The sequence below is a fragment of the Melanerpes formicivorus genome, unplaced genomic scaffold, assembly GCF_026170545.1.
Source record: "Melanerpes formicivorus ecotype bairdi unplaced genomic scaffold, bMelFor1.0.p_v2 SCAF_14, whole genome shotgun sequence".
Taxonomy (NCBI): domain Eukaryota; kingdom Metazoa; phylum Chordata; class Aves; order Piciformes; family Picidae; genus Melanerpes; species Melanerpes formicivorus.
Window position 1 is genome coordinate 1,690,190 of NW_027142366.1, and position 16,776 is coordinate 1,706,965.

The window sequence follows — 16,776 nt, forward strand, 5'->3', positions numbered from 1 at the left end:
AAGCATGGCCAAACAAGTCCTTCATGCCCAGCCCCTCCAGAACACCTCACAGCTCTGCCACTGCAAGGAGCTTCCTGAGGAGGCCCATTCCATCCTGTGCAGTGTGTGCTGGGATGGACTGGGAGAGTCAGACCTCTCCTCTCAGGCCTCCCCTCTCCCAACCCAGGCCTGTAGTTACAGGCAGGCAGCAGAGCACCATGGTGGGCAGTCACACCTCAATCAGCTTCAGCTATCTGCAGAAGGATCACACCTCGAAGGCAGGATGGGAGCAGTGTGGCTTAGCCAAAAGCAGATAGTGTGTAGGCATCTCTCCCAGAATCTGAGTGGCCACATGAGAACCAGGAGAGAATCAGGAGAGAATCAGGGGAGAATCGGGGGAGAACCAGGAGGGAATCAGGAGAGAACCAGCAGAGAATCAGGAGAGAACCAGGAGAGAACCTGGAGAGAATCAGCAGAGAATCAGGGGAGAACCAGGAGAGAATTAGGAGAGAACCTGGAGAGGATCAGCAGAGAATCAGGAGAGGATCAGCAGAGAGCCAGCAGAGAACCTGCAGAGCCAGCACCTGTAATTACCCTGCCCTCCACCTCTGAGTCAGTTGCTGAGCACAAGGGAGTCCATGATCTGTTCCAAACAACCTGGATAGCAGAGGGAGTTTCTCTGGGCTTGGAGAGACCCTTTGCTTTTCATCACCACCATGGAGATGTTTCTAATCTGAGATGTTTGCCCACTGACATTCAAATTGCCTTTGGGCCTGGGGCTGAGAAGAGGGCATGGAACTCACCAAGCTGCCCTCTGTGAGGGCATTCCTCACCGAGGAAGCCTTTGGCTTGTGTCTATTTTCTTTCTCTGGAAAGCCTTTGTGATATTTTCTCTCTCCTCTTGTCTCCTACCCCCCTCCCCCAAACAATGAGGTGGCTGCCAGCCAGGCTGCTGCTCTCCTTGGGGTGGTTTTGCAGTTTCCATCCAAACCAAAGTCTCTTCTGAAGGGAAATGCCCAAGGGTATTGCAGGCAGCCCTTGTGCAGCTAGAAGAAGTCATTTTGTCTGCAAGTGAAGCTCAGCAAATGAGAAGAGCACTTTGGGAAGAGCTCTCTGACAGCACTCACTCCTCATCCAGTTCCAGCTGTCAAGGGGAAGAGCTCCTGCCCACACTGGCTGAGCAGCTCTGTGGCACTGAGTGGCTGCACAGGAGCAGGAGCCTGTCCAGTTCAGGCAGCTGCCTTGGGCTTGCACCACTGAGCTGACTTCAGCCTCCAAGTTTGTCTGTCTGGACCCTGCCACTGCTCCTGGAATTCACACAGCTGGGCTCTGCTTTCCAAGCAGACAAAGGTGTCCATTTCCTTTGGGGGCCAGTGCATAGATTTGCCTGCTGCCAGCATTAGTGCTTTGGCTGGAGAGTGCTGGAAGGAAGATGAGGAGGACTCATGTCCTTGGAAAGGACTGGCAGGGGCTTGATTTTCTGAGGAATTGCTCTTGACAGGCATCCCAGGGAGCTGTGTGCTGAGCCTGGCATGGACAGCTGAGCTGCCAAGGTGTGGGCAGCCATGCAGACACAACTGATGTCAGAGGGGACAGAGAAGAACTGTGGTGTGCTTCAGCCAGGCATGGCAGGAGTGGGGCAGCAGAAGACATGTGGCTCATCAAGGCCTCTCCCAGAGCAGGGAGAGGGGAGGGGAGCAGGATCTGGAGGGACTTGGATAGGCTCACACAGGTGACAGTGCAGGAGGAGTGGTCATGGGCAGGTGGCTGCTGTCCATGGGCACAACCTGGCATCTCTCCTCTGCCTGCCTGTGTCTCTGTCTTCTCTTGTGGCTTCTCTGAGGAACTTAAGGACACCAAGACTGTCTCCAAGATGTTGTTCATCTCTGCTTCCCCCTCTGCAGGCCACAGCCTCCCCTCCACGCTGGAGCCACAGCAAGTGATGGATAGTGCCTGGCTGCCAGAGGCAGGCTTAGCTGGAGTTCTCTTTGCCCAGCCAAGGGCACCAGCCCAAGTCAGGAGGGGATTGCTGGAGGCACAGAGCTTGGGCTGACCTGTCCTGTGCTGTGCTGCTAGAGTGGAACCACTCCTCAGAGCCTGCCAAGGCTGAGCTTGCTGACCAGAGCTGTTGCTAGTGGAGAGTCCAACACACTGATCCCAGCCTTTGGCTGCTGGAGGAGAGTGCCTGGATGTGCTCCCATTCCTCCCAGCAGCATGATTCATGCATGGGCTTTTTCTTGTCTGCTCTCAGTGGATCTCAAAGGGCTTTAGGGACACCAATTACCTCAGCATGAGAGCATTCCAAGTGGGTCTGTGGAGTTACAGGGGAAGAATGACTGCCTCAAGGTCAGACACACACAGGCTGCCCTCTCTGCTACCCAGCAGTCGCTGCCTGACCTCACTGCCTTTGCTCCAGCTCTGACACCATGCTGTTGGTCCTGCTCTTGGTGAAGGCCATGAGCTGAAGAGGACCTTCCTTTCCTGAGGGGCAGGTACCAGACAGCCCTGGGCCAGCACTGACAAAGCAGCAAATCTGGCACTGGCTTGGCCAGAAGCTGCACAAGCAGCCCCAGAGGCTTTGCTGCAGCACCTGAGCCACCTCAGCCTGCCCAGCAGGTGTTTGTGGGGTGGCCTCTCCAACCTCAGCAGCCCCCAGCTGCCTGCACATGCCCAGGTGGATGCTACACCTGCAGGGGGTGGTTCAGGGCATCCTCTGCAAGCTCCAGATGTCTGCATGCAGAATGGGATGGAGCTGAGCAGTGGTGGTGGTTCCACCACCCACCCTGGAGCTTCCACTTGCTGTGGGTCCACCTCTCCCTCTCACTTGCTGTGGGTTCAGTTCTCTCTCTCACACAACCATGTTTCACTTAGGGTCCTGGAGCATTGCTGGGAGCCCTGGGGCTGTTGAGCCTGGAAAAGGGCAGCCTGAGAGCTAAAGGGGAGGGGGTGAGAGGATGGGGCCATGCTTTTTCATTGGTGCCCAGGGACAGGACAAGGGGCAAGGGGCACAAAGTGGAACCCAGGAGGTTCCATCTGAACAGGAGGGGAAAATTCTTTGGTGTGAGGCTGCTGGAGGCCTGTAGCAGGCTGCCCAGAGAGGTTGTGGAGTCTCCTTGCCTGGAGAGACTCCTGGACCCCACAATTGTGGGCAAGCTGCTGTGGGTGTCCCTGCTTTAGCAGGGGGGTGAGGGGGTGGTGGATTAGATGAGCTCCACAGATCCCCTGCAGCCCCACCGTGCTGGGATGCTGGGATGCTGCACTGTCCAGTCACTTCCAAGAGATGCTGGGCATCAGCTGAGCTGTGGAGCTGCCTGAGTGCCTGCTCTCAGCCAGGGGCAGATGCATCTTTAGACAGCAGCAAACATCAGCCCACATCAGCAAACATTCTCCTTGGCAGCTGTAGCTGAGGATGGTGCCGGTGCCTGTGCCTGTGGTGCCTGTGCCTGTGCCTGTGGTGCCTGTGCCTGTGGTGCCTGTGCCTGTGCCAGTGCCTGTGCCTGTGGCGCCTTCAGGCTGTGCAACAAACCCAGGAGTGCAAAGAGGGCTTTGAGGCCTCGTTGTGAGGCAGCTTTGGCTCAGGCAGGCAATTAGTCAGCCTTTAACTACAGACTGGGGTACAGACACTCCAGGTAGCAGGCAAATTGTTTAGGAGCAAGTGTCAGCTCTGCATGGGGGCAGATGATAGATCAGAGCTGTGCCTGATGGCCTGGTGCTCACCACCCTGTCAGCCTGAGCTCTTCAGAGCTCCATCAATGCCAACAGCTCCTGGGCTGGCTGGGTAGGCACTTAAAGACCAGGCAAACACTCAGCTTAGAGACTTGCCTTGACTAAAGCAAACCACAACCCAAACCTCTCTGCTGCATCAGGATCTCATCCACACTCAGCCCAGAACACCTGCTCAGCACTTGGGGTTTCCTGCCCTTTGATTATTGGCTCATTTGCCCCCCAGCACTGTGTGTGTTTGTGCCCTTGCTCCCCTGCCTCCCCTCTGCTCTGTTCTACTGTGCAGTGGTGCTGCAGGCTGCCTCCTCCTGGCCCCAGCAGCCAGGAGCTAGGGAACAGCACTCCAGGAGCCAGGAGCTGCAGATGAAACAGCCCAGAGCAGCCATCCCCAGCGCTGTATTCTCTCTATTAGTCCCTGGAGGGTGGTAATAATGTTAGTGGAATTGCAGAGCTTGATCTGGAGTGGCCTGCTCAGCCTCCACAGCAATTGCAGCTCTCCACTGGGGGATTTGGCTGTTTCTGTAGTAGAAAAGGGAAAAATCAAAGCCCCCCCCTGCCTCCTAAGGGAGAGCTGTGTCAGGTTTATGCTTACAGGCATCACAGCCTCCTGGGCAGCGTGGGCAAAACACCCAGCAGCACTGTGGCTGTGCCACCTCAGGGAAGAAGCACAGCTCACAGGAGGGGAGGGGTTGGAAGGGACCTTCAAAGATCATCCAGTCCAACTCCCCCTGCCAGAGCAGGACCACAGAATCCAGCACAGGTCACAGGAACACATCCAGATGGGGCTGGGAAGGCTCCAGAGCAGGAGACTCCACAACCTCTCTGGGCAGCCTGCTCCAGGGCTCTGGGAGCCTCACAGGGAAGAAGTTCCTCCTGATGTTGAGGTGGAACCTCCTGTGCTGCAGTTTATATCCACTGCCCCTTGTCCTGTCCCAGGGTGCAGCTGAGCAGAGCCTGTCCCTGTCCCTGTCCCCGTCCCTGTCCCCTCCCTCTGGACCCCCAGCCCTCAGATATTGATAAGCATCTATTAAATCCCCTCTCAGTCTTCTCCAGGCTGAACACCCCCAGGGCTCTCAGCCTCTCCTCCCCAGGCAGTGCTCAGTCCCTTCAGCATCCTCTCTCAAGCAGATGGTTGGTTCAGGTCATGGTCTTGAAACCCTCAGCCTTCCTGCTCAGAGTCTCAAACCCTTCCTGCTCAGAGTCTCAAACCCTTCCTGCTCAGAGTCTCAAACCCTTCCTGCTCAGAGTCTCAAACCTGGCAAACAAGAGGGGGAGGCCCTCAAAGCCCAGACTGGATCAGCAGCTCACCTAAACTCCTGCTGTGCCGAGGCTACAGCTCCAGGCTGCCTGGCTACAGGTGCAGGCAGCACCCCTGCTGTGGTGCTGGCTATGGGGAAGCCCCAGGCACAGAGGCTGTGAGAGCATCTTCTCCTTCCCCTCACAGAGGAGACTTCCCAGCCCCAGGGAGCTGGAAGGCAGGGGAGATGCTGCTGAGCCCCTGGCCACGAGCCCTGCTTTGCCTTGTGTTTGAAATGTGATGGAGCAATTGAATTCATGACCTCAACTTGCCTGACCCTTGTTCTGCTTTCTCCTTGTGTAGGTAGGGAACCTTGGCCTACTTTTTATGCTCCTGTTTTTTATCTATGCTGCCCTGGGAGTGGAATTGTTTGGCAAGCTGGGTGAGTAATGTGCCTGACACCATTTCCCTTCCTCTGCTTGGTGTTTATTTGGGACTGAGCTGCTTCCTTTCTTCTCTCTCATTCTTGAGCCTTCCTTCAGCTTCACAGCTCACAGCCTGAGGAGTAAAGCCTTCTCTTGACCCCAGGGTCACAGCTGACACGTGGGGATGTAACACAGAACCTGTCTCATGTGCTCACTCACACAGTTAGAGCTTTGCCCAGCACCACCCTTGGCTGCAGAGGAACTGTTTGGGTTTCAAAGGGAGTTGTCCAGCATGGATGTGTTCACAAAGATGGAAGTCTGCTACTTAGGCCAGGCAGGCCATGAGTCTGCAGAGCTGGGTGCCAGTCAGACTCATGCTGGAGAGATGCCACCATAAACATGTCCCCCTCACAGCTTCCACCACACTCCATTAGTTTTCTGCACTTGGCTGACATTGCTCTTCCAGCTGCCCAAGGCTTGCCTGGCTGTTGTTCTCCTCAGCATCACCTTCCCCTTTCCACATAAATCAAGAAGCATCCACTGGTTCCTGACTGTCCAGCAGCAGCTCTAGGGAAGAGGAGGCTCCAGGGAGAGCTTAGAGACTTCCAGTGCCAGAAGGGGGCTACAGGAGAGCTACAGCAGTGCTGGGATGAAGGGCAGGGGCCTTGAGCTGGAAGAGAGGAGATTTAGAGTAGAGATTAGGAAGAAATGCCTCACAGTGAGGGTGCTGAGACACTGGAACTGCTGTCCAGAGAGGCTGCAGACAGCTCCTGGCTGGGGGTGTTCAGAGCCAGGCTGGATGGGGCCTTGGGGAACCTGATGCAGTGGGAGGTGGGGGCAGGGGGGGTTGGAACTCGATGATCTTTCAGGATCCAAACCAAAGCATTCTGTGATTCTATGACTTGCTGCCCTGGCTTGAGAATCCTGGGGAGCTGATCATCCTTGTGCCCACTGCTGGAAAGAACATGAGGTGGAGCCAGAGAGGACACAGCCCCACCCTGGCACCCTAGCCCATGCCAAGGCAGCCACTGCCTTTAAACCTGCTCCTGGATGGAGATGTGGCTGCCTCCCAGTCTCTGCCACCCCAGCTAGGGCCTCAGGAGCACCTGAAAGGCTGTTCCTGAGGGGTGGTTTTGTAGCTGTCCTGAGTGCCCTGCCTGGGGGCAGCCCCTGCTTGGGTCACAGATGCCTGAAAGCTGAAGGTTTCCTTCAACCAAAGACAAATTGGGTTCCAGTCTCCAGCAGATCTGGGGGGAATCAGTTCTGCATCCAGGCCAGCTGACAGAGTGTGGGGTTTGGTGCACAGCTGGGTAGGGATTTGCTCAGCCTCCCAGGGGGAAAAGGTCCTGTTCAGAGCAGCACCCTACAACCATGAGGATCATCAAATGGTTTGGGTTGGAAGGGACCTCTGAAGGTCATCTCACCCAACTGCCCTGCAGCTGCAGCAACCAGAGCAGGTTTCTCAGAGCCCCAGCCCAGCCTGACCAGGAATGGCTCCAGGGATGGGACATCTACCACCTCTCTGGGCAGCCTGGGCCAGCATCTCACCACCCTCAGCATACAGAATGCCTTCCCTCTAGCTAGCTGAAATCTCTCCTCTTTGAGTTTAAACCCATCACCCCCTGTCCTGTCACGAGCAGCCCTGCCCCAAAGCCTTCCCTGTGCCCCCCCTGCCCCTCTGTTGCTGCCCACTCTGTGCTGTTGGGCTCTATGATCACTGCAGGCCACCAGGAGCTCACCCCTCAGCCATCCTCCCTGGCACCAGGGTGGCCTCAGCACCAGGCCTGGGGGGCTGCTGTTGTCAGTGAACACTGGCAAGGATGACTTCAGTGGCATGCTTCTGCTTCTTTCTCCTACAGACTGCAGTGAGGAAAACCCTTGTGAGGGGCTCAGCCGGCATGCAACCTTCACCAACTTCGGCATGGCCTTCCTCACCCTCTTCAGGGTGTCCACAGGGGACAACTGGAATGGGATCATGAAGGTGTGTGCACTCCCAGGGCCCTTGCTGCCCTCTGGGGATACACAGATGCACATTTCAAACACATGGAGGCAGCTCTGGGGTGAAAACACACTTTGCTGGGGAAACATCAAAGCTGCACTTCCCCACCTAAGAGCCAAGTGGATGTTTGAGTTGCCCTAAGCTTCACCCAGCCTGAAGCTTCCTTCTCTTTTAACACCTATAGAGTATCTCAGGAAGGTTGCACCAGTCCTTGTGGATGAGAGGAGTGACTACAAACCCTCTGCCCTCTCCCTCTGAGCTTAACACTGAGTGACTACAAACCCTGTGCCCTCTCCCTCTGAGCTTAACACTGAGGAGTGACTACAAACCCTCTGCCCTCTCCCTCTGAGCTTAACACTGAGGAGTGACTACAAACCCTCTGCCCTCTCCCTCTGAGCTTAACACTGAGGAGTGACTACAAACCCTCTGCCCTCTCCCTCTGAGCTTAACACTGAGGAATGACTACAAACCCTCTGCCCTCTCCCTCTGAGCTTAACACTGAGGAGTGACTACAAACCCTCTGCCCTCTCCCTCTGAGCTTAACACTGAGGAGTGACTACAAACCCTGTGCCCTCTCCCTTTGAGCTTAACACTGAGGAGTGACTACAAACCCTGTGCCCTCTGCCTTTCAGACTTAGCACTGTCCTCCCCTTGGTAGCTGATGTAATTCACTGACTCACAGAAGCATTCATGTTGGAGCAGACCCTCAGGATCACCAAGCCCCCCCCTAGAACCCTGCTCTGCAAGGGTCACCCCTGAACCACAGCCCCCAGCACCACATCCAAAGCACCTTTAAACACAGCCAGGCTTGGGGACTCCCCCACCTCCCTGGGCAGCACATCCCAATCCCTGCCCACCCTTGCTGGGTGCAGTCTAAACCTCCCCAGTGGCAGCTTGAGGCCATTCCCTCTGGTCCTGTCACTAATTACCTGTGAGAAGAGACCAGCACCAACCTCTCTACCATGTCCTTTCAGGCAGCTGTAGAGAGCCAGGAGGTGTCCCCTCAGCCTCCTCTGTGCCAAGCTGAACAGCCCCAGCTCCTCCAGTCCCTCTCCATCAGACTTATCCCTGGGGTCCCTCTTTCCTTCTGTCCATCCTAGCTGCATTCGGGAGCCCAGGCTCAAGTCCTCGGCAGGTTGTTGATGCTGTTTGTGTGTGTGGAGCCCAAAGAGGTGCCCAGGCCCTCACTAATGGCTGCCCTCTGGCCCTCTGTGGCAGGACACCCTGCGGGAGTGCACCAGGGAGGACAAGCACTGCCTCAGCTACCTGCCTGTCATCTCTCCTGTCTACTTCGTCACCTTCGTCCTCATCGCGCAGTTCGTCCTGGTCAACGTGGTGGTGGCAGTGCTGATGAAGCACTTGGAGGAGAGCAACAAGGAGGCCAAGGAGGACGCAGAGATGGACGCTGAGATTGAGCTGGAGATGTCCAGAGGAGCGAGCACCTCGGCCAGCCGGGGCGGGGCCGTGGCCCCGGAGAGCAGAGCGCCCTGCAGGAGTCCGGAGAGCCTGAAGCCGGAGCCGGCGGCGCAGGTGAAGCAGCCAGCCCTGGGAGCGCTCCCCACGCGGCATCTGCTGCCCCGCTGCCTGCAGGCAGGGGGCGCTGCTCCCAGCCGCTGCTGTCTGGCCACCAGGCAGGCAGGTCCCAAGTGACACAGAGCCAAAGGGGCAGGGAGGGAGGGAGGGAAGCAGCTCTGCCAGGCCCCCCTCTGATGTCACTGCCACCTCCACATCTTGAGTCATCTCGGGAGGGCTCCCTGAGGTGGGAAGCTGCTTGAGAGGTGTGTCCTGACCCTTGTTGTGGGGAAGGGTTGGAAGTCCATCTCTTGCCGTTTCCAGATCATTCAAAGGTTGTGAACTTGAAGTTCAGAACCATAAGAGCCACCTGTCCCTGTCCTGCTCTCCTGCTCCTTGTCACTTTAGCAGGGACAGCAGCACCAGGGAGCAATCTGATAAAGCCCTGGGAATGCCAGCAGTGCCAGCCCTGGCACAGACAGCAGGGGGGTGGCAGAGATTCCCTACACACCAATAGACACTGCCCAGGGTCTTTCTAATCCCCCTTTGGGATTCCCAGAGGAGCCTCAAGAAAATCACTGTGCAGCTCAGGAGGAGCTGGCTGGCACGGGTGTGGGCATGCAGGACATGGGTGTGGAAGAAGATGGATCTGTTAGAGAGGATCCAGAGGAGGGCCACAAAGATCACCAGAGGGCTGGAGCACCTCTCCTGTGAGAGCAGTGAGAGAACAAGTGCTGTCTGGAGAAGAGAAGGCTCTGGAGAGACCTTGGAACAGCCTCCCAGTACCTGCAGGAGGCTACAGGAAAGCTGGAGAGGGACTTTGGATAAGGTCTTGTAGTGACAGGACAAGGTTGGACACATAGAACAATTTCTTCCCTTAAAGGGTTGTCAAGGCCTGGCCCAGGCTGCCCAGGGCAGTGGTGGAGTCCCCATCCCTGGAGGAGTTTCAAAGGCATGGAGATGTGGGGCTGGGGACCACGGTTCAGTGGTGACCTGGCAGTGCTGGGTTAGGGGTTGGACTTGATCTGAAAGGTCTCTTCCAACCAAAACGATTCTGTGAGCCAAGAAGCTTCCTGTCCACCTTTCATATCCCAGGTGCTTATCAGAGTGGCTCTGAAGCCATTTGCAAGCTGCCCCTATCCCAAAGGCAGCTGGGCCACCTGGGAGCTGCCATTGCAGCTGGCTGAGTCAGGAAGGGATTTCTGCTCCTCTGGGCCAGCCAGCCACAGCTGATAGAAGTCCCTGTGCAGAGGAGCTGAGCTTTAGCAGCAGGATGCTGTGATCCTTCTGTTAGGCTCCTGAGAAAGTGGAGCAAGCCCTTTTGTTCCCTGTGTGGCAGGGAGGTGTTAACAATCAGCAGCCTGCCTTCAGCTCAGGTGTTGGGATGCTGAGAGCTTGTTAGCTCCAATGGCCAGGGGCCAGTTGGCACAGCCAACTGCTGATGCATTAATCTCTCAGCCCAGAGACCTTGCTTGCACCCAGAGGGCTGCTGGGCCAGGCAGCAGGCAGAACCAGATGCCAACTACCAGTAAATGACTGCTGCTGAACCCCCTCCCCTTCACAGCCAAGCTCAGTGGGATAAAATCATCAAGTCATTGATCCCTTGGGGGATGTGAGGAAATCAATTCCTGAGCCAGAAACGAAAGGGGAATAAAAACCCCAAAACCAACACAGACTTAACCAGACCCTGGGTGACCTCCAAACTACCCACTGAAGAATCCTCCAAAGTGATGAATCTCAGCCCCAGATTTTGCCTCCCTAGAGAGAGGGAAAGAGGCCCAGCAGAGCAAAGCAAAATATCTTCAATTCAAGACATGCAGCTGGGAAAATGTTTTGCATCAGGCAGGGGGAGGCTGGCATGAGAGGAGCAGCAGAGCAATGAGCTGGGTGTTGGATAGCCCTGGTAAATATGGGGGGGGACCAAAGCTCTGGGACCAGAACTTCAGGGCCAGGAGCTCCTCATTTTTCCCCTCTGTGGTGGCAAACAGTTGGCTTAGTGCTGGGCCCCTGCTGCCCCCAGCCCCAACCTGAGCTCTGGACCCAGCACAGCGCAGCTCTGGCATCCACTGCGGTCAGCAAGGCTGCAGCCTGGCTGTGAGGAATTTGTTCACAGGGGTTTAAAGCAAAACCAAACCAAAGACAGGTAAGAGATTGCTGTGTGTTCACCACCAAGCCCTTCTCCTGCCTCCTTGCTCTGCAGGGCGCTGCAGCCTCCCCGAGGCCCCAGGAGCCTCAGAACCTGCTGACCGTGCGCAAGATCTCCGTGTCCCGCATGCACTCCCTGCCCAACGACAGCTACATGTTCCGGCCAGTGGTGCCAGCTAAAGCCCCCTTCCCCCTCCATGAGGTGGAGATGGAAACCTATCCCTGCAAAGCACAAAGAGGTACTGCTTGTGGAGAATCCCCCTCCTCCTCCTCGCCACAGCCATGGGGCAGCAGTGCACCTTGGGGTTGGATGGGGAGCGAGCAGCCGACAGCAAACGTGGCCTGAGCAGAGGCTTGCAGAACACTGCAGCTGGTTGGCCCGGAAGGGGGTGGTTGAGGCTCCCTCTCTGGAGCTGCTCAAAGGCTTGACAAGGCTCTGATCTAGTGGAGGGTGTCCCTACTGACTGCAGTTGGGCTTGGACTGGAGGTCACTTCCACCCCAAACCATTCCATGAAGACCACGAAACCACCCTCCGGTGCCTCCCCAGTGCGGCTGCAGCACGAATCCCTGAAGAAACCCTCACAGCCAGGGCACCACACAGAGCCTTTGAGTATCCATTTACCCAACTACCTCCAAATAGATCTCTCCCTTCTCTCTCTTTTGTTCTGGGAGTTGGTTTGAAGGAGAAATCAACAGGAAAGCAGAGATCTGCCTCCCTAAAGGCAGACGTGGCTCCCAAGCACTCGCCAGCCTGCTTCCCTTTGATGCTGGGCTGTTTGAAATGCAAGAGGTGCTTGCAAAGCCACCACTCATCTGGCCAAAGCCTGGTGGGGCTGGCAGGATCTGCTCTCCTTCCTTTGGGTGAAATACCTCTGTGTTTGTACAAACTCTCTGGGCACCACTTAATGTTCTCTGCTCAGTATTTATTGTTATTTCACCTGCAAACTCTGTGCTAAGCAAAGAAAACAGAGGTTGAGTTTCATGGCTGGACTGCTGGGGGTGGTTTTCCCCTCTGTAGTGGGTGTAAAAGTCAGGATTTATACCAGTGTGAAGCTGCTGTGATCTTGGCAGGGGTGGGCAGAACTGACCAAGCATTCTCATGGCTCCCCAATTGCTCCCCAGGAGAGCTCAAGGGATGGACTCCTGACCTGGGCTGGTGGGTGCAGAGCCAGCATCACCCAGGGACCTGCTCCCTCTGAGCTGACCCACCTCTGAGTCAAGTCACAGCCCCAGGTGCAGGTGAAACTTGAGCACATCCAGACTCACCTCAGCAGTTTTGCTTTCATGGACTTCCCAGGGCCCCTTAGGGATTGCCTGGTCTTTGGTGACCACACAGTGCAAACACTGTGACCACCCCTGGCGGTGTTTGGCTCTTAGATGCACTTCCCTGGTTTGCTAGAAAAAACAGAATGGAAAAAGCCACAACTCCAGAGGCAGCCAAGGCTCCTGAGCAGGCACTGCAGAGCAGGCTGCTTGGGTTCCCTCTGTGAGAGCTAGGTGGAAAGCTTCCAGCAGAAGGAAAGTCCAAGGACGGGCAGGGAGGAGAGCTCAGAGGTTTGGGGGTCATGAGCCTGCTGGTGGCAGGTTTTACAACAAAGATTTTCTACATCCTAAAGAAGACAAACAGTTCTGTAAAGCCTGGCCTGGGACAGGACCAGCACAGGCTGGGGCTGAAGCTCTGGCTGCAGGAGAGCCCAACAAGCAGCTAGGGAGAAGTGGGGTGGGGTGGGAAGCTCTCTGCTCTGCTCTTTGTGGTGCTCCAGAGGAAAAGCTCCACCAGAAAAACGACGAAAGCCTAACTCTGCTTTCTTCCCAACAACAAATCTCTCCCTGAAAGGCAACTGAAAGCTGTCTGGATGGCTTTTGTCACAGGTTCAAGTTCCCTGGCCCCTGGGAGCTCTCTTGGAGTGATGGATAGCTGTGTTTTTCACGTGGAGCAGCAGCAGAGGAACAGACCTTGGGTTTCAAGCTAATGAGGCCAATAAATCCTGCAGGGGGAAAAAAATTAGCCAAGAAATAGCTTTCAAACAAGGCAGAGCTGCAGTAAAGCAGCACCACAGAGGGGCTGGGGAGGAGGGATTGCCTTTGGACTCAGCCAGGGGCCTGGGAGCCTTCAGGAAGAGAGTGATTCCTGCCTGACACATGGGCTCAGGGATGGTCAAAGCATTCGAAGCGCTCTCCACGCTGCTGAGCAGACCATGTTTAGCCAAGATCTGCCTTGTGGAGAGGTGCTGGTGGCACTGCTTGGGCTGCAGTGAGTGGGAGAACTGCCCTGTGCCTGCCAAGGGTCTCTGCTCCTGGAGAAGCTGGATGGCAGGGTGCCCACTGGCTGTACAAGGCCATGGGTGGGACCTGTAAGTCAAGTTCTGGAAGCTTCCAGGGAACTGAGCAGTGCTGCTCTTGCCTCCATGTGGAACAAGGCTGCAAGCCCATCCCTGGCAGCACTGCAAGGACAGCTTGGGCATCCTGACTCAGGTGCCAGCACAGCCACCAGACTCCCCTGATTCACTTCCTCTGAACAGGCAACATCCTTGTGCAAAGGAGGATCCCTGAGGTGCCTTCCAGCCTAGCACTCTGTGAGATACCCCCAGAGCAATGCCACCAGGACAGCTTGGGCATCCTGAATCAGAGGTGCCAGCACAGCCACCAGACTCCCTTGATTCCTTGTGCAAAGGAGGATCCCTGAGGTCCCTTCCAGCCTAGCACTCTGTGAGATACCCCCAGAGCAATGCCACCAGGGAAGCAGCAATGGCAGGGTGTCAAATGCCACTCCAGATCCTGTTCTTCACTTGCTGCCATGTGGTCCTGGTGGCCACCATCCAAGCCTGAGTGTTGCAGCTCCTGCAAGGGAAGATTCCTGTTACCTGAGACAGAAAGCAGAGGCTGTGGTAACAGGCAGCTTCCCGGGGCAGGCAGAGCCACAATGCAAAGGCTTCTTCAGCTGGAGCCTCTCCACCACCCCTGGTGAGGTGTGGCCCAGTGTTCAAAGCAGGAGACAGGACAAGGGACAGCTCATTTTCAGTCCTAACGCTGAGGTTTGGGATTTCAGAGCAGGGGCTGGAGATGTGGGACTAGAGAAGCTTTTCCTTTCTCCTCCTGTATTTAGTCCCCTCCTGGAGTCTGTGGGCACAGGTTCTGCCTCAAATCTGCCAAGCCCCAAGCCAGCAGGGCTGGTGACTGCTCTCTCTCTCTGCCCTTGCCAGGGTCCATCACGTCCATCCGCTCCCAGCCCGTGGGAACCTGCAGCTCCCTGAGGGTGCCAGCAGAGTCCCTGCAGCTGGCAGTGCCTTCCCCCAGCCACGAGGGCCGGCACCGCTGGAAGGTCCTTCCCCCCCAGCTCACACCTCGATCCCCTACTCTCAACAAGCTGCTCTGCAGACAGGTGAGGGGCCAGGAGCTTGCAAAGGTAAAGTCCTTCAGAGGCCCCTGGGTCCTTCCCTTCCTTTCCAGTCCCCTCTTGGCTTTCTTTTCTTGGAGTTGAGAGGAGGAGTCTCCTTTTTAGAACAAAGTGTTTCTGGTGCCATAAATGTTAGCATCCTCCAGTGACACACAGGAGAAGGCTCTCTGACCTCCCTCCATCCCTGGGGATGCACAGTGACAGAAGGGCTAAAGCACCGGGAGAAGATGCTCAGGTTGGGTGTCCTGGTGCTGGGAGGAGCCTGCAGTGAGGCTGACCCTGTGTCACCTTAGGCAGGCTGCACTGGCTCAGGGTTTGCTGCCATGGAGACTGACCCAGCAGGCACAAACCCTGACCATGCAGGCCCTGACCTGCCTGGGAGCCAAACTGCATCACCTTCTGCAGGGAGGGTCTGACAGGGGCTGGCAGGATGGGGCAGAGATGGGGTGGTGCAGGCTGTGTTAGACCCACCAACCCTTCTGCCACGTGCCACGTTTCACCCCTGGCAGTGCCACCAGCCCAGCAGGTGCCCAGGCTCTGACCCCATCTCTCCCTCCTTACCTTCCAGGAGGCCGTGCGAAAGGACTCTGTGGACGGGCAGACGCCAGAGCGCAAGGACAGCCTGCAAGCAGAGCCTGGAGAGACGATGCCATCACCAACACATCCCCAGAGCACCCTCAGCCCCAGCTCCCTCCATCCCTCAGCTGCCTCCCTGCCGGGCACCCCTCCCTGCTCCCCGCCGGCCACCCCGCACCGGCGCCCGGGCGCCCCCCCGCGGAAGCACAGCTGCGGCCAGCACGGCCTCCCCAGCCCCGGGAGCAGCCCTCCCAGCCCCGAGGGCTGCCGCTTCGAGTCCTCCGACCTGGCCGACGAGGAGGTTCGCCACATCAACAGCTCGGCCAAAGACTGGGCAGGGGAGCGCTCGGATGCCGGCAGCCGCTCGACTTCGCCCTTCCTCTCCCCGGCCCCGTCTCCCGTGGCCCTCAAGAACTGCAGCACAAGCAGCCCCTCCGGGGGCGGCAGCAGCAAGGAGAAGGACTTGAAGAAGTTTTACAGCACCGACACCAAGGGCTTCCTCAACAGGCCCAGCTGGGCGGACGACCAAAGGCGGCACTCCATCGAGATCTGCCCCTCCCTCGGCGATGGGCACTGCGGCTTCGGGGACCAGCCCGAGGAAAAGCAGCGGTCCCCAGCCCACACCCAGGCGGAATCCTCGGAGTACATCCAGGGAGCCCGGAGGAAGAAGAAGATGAGCCCGCCCTGCATTTCTATAGATCCTCCCATGGAGGACGACGGCGGGGCGGCCTCCCGCAGCAAGGCCTCCGAGAACAGCATGCTGCGGAGACGGACCCCGTCCTGCGAGCTCCCTGCCTACAGAGAGTCCCTGGAGCTCGCAGAGAGCCAGCCCTCGGAGCTGGCCTCCAAAGCCGAGCGCCGGGGCCAGCCCCCGTGCCGCGGGGAGCACCTGACCGTCCCCAACTTCTCCTTTGAGCAGCTGGACGGGGGCTCCTTCAGCAGCCTCTCGGATCTCCTGCTGGACGGCGGGCAGCCCGAGCCGGCCCCCGCGGACTCCCGGCTCCCGCAGCCCGCCGCCTCCGAACTGAAGAGCGCGGAGCACTTAAAAACTCAGTGGAGCAACGCTGAGAAAAGCAAAGAGCTCCCGGGCACGGCTAAGAGCCCCCTCCGGAAGCAGGACTTGGTCCCCGTGACTCTTGCCACAGAAGAAGACATCGATGACCCTGTATAGCTCTGCGGGAGGGGGGACAGGGGCGGGGGGGGGGGGAGGGGAGGGGGCGGGAGGGGTCTCAAGGGCTTGACACCGACGTGGGGTCCCAAAGCAGAGTGGCTGAGTGGTCGCAGGCGCTGCTGGCCGAGGGGGGGTTCTGCCCCCCCCGGCAGTCACTTGTTCGGAAGCGCTGTGGAGGTTTGCAAAAAAATAGATTAAAAACACACAGGAAAAAAAAACCAACAAACAACAACAAAACCAAACCAAAACCAAACCAAACCAAAACCAAACACAACGCCGAGAACAGAAAAAGCATTCGAGAGAAACCAAACAAACAGCTCCACAAAGCGGGGTGGGGGCGGCTCGGGGTGGGGGCAGCGGCTTGGCAGAGAGCTTTGGGAGGTTCCTCTCCGAAGGGAAGGTGGAGCTGATGCCGAGGGGGAGGGCACTGCCTCCCTCCCACCCCCCACCCCCTCCTCCGTGGCCCCGGGCTGGGGGTGGTGGGGGCTGGGAGTTGGGGGGATGGTGGCCGTGGGGGATTCTCTCTGGGTTTCCATTGGTTTTGTTCCGTTCTGTTGCTTTGCTTTTTAAAGATGCTTCAACTTTTAAACTTCAAAGGCACCTTTTGGAGA

The 16,776-nt window shown here is 57.3% G+C and overlaps 1 protein-coding gene across 1 annotated transcript in view; it reads left to right on the forward strand.

The window, feature by feature from the left end:
* The window catches only part of CACNA1H (calcium voltage-gated channel subunit alpha1 H), a 136,411-nt gene extending 120,237 nt beyond the window's left edge, over positions 1 to 16,174 (forward strand). The window contains exons 28-33 of the mRNA XM_068146523.1: positions 5,303 to 5,381; positions 7,224 to 7,345; positions 8,582 to 8,893; positions 11,076 to 11,259; positions 14,225 to 14,427; positions 14,987 to 16,174. Of these exons, the coding sequence (XP_068002624.1) occupies positions 5,303 to 5,381; positions 7,224 to 7,345; positions 8,582 to 8,893; positions 11,076 to 11,259; positions 14,225 to 14,427; positions 14,987 to 16,165 (2,079 nt within the window). The 3' untranslated portion in view covers positions 16,166 to 16,174. The remainder of the gene's footprint in view (positions 1 to 5,302; positions 5,382 to 7,223; positions 7,346 to 8,581; positions 8,894 to 11,075; positions 11,260 to 14,224; positions 14,428 to 14,986) is intronic.
* The last annotated feature ends 602 nt before the right edge of the window (positions 16,175 to 16,776 follow it).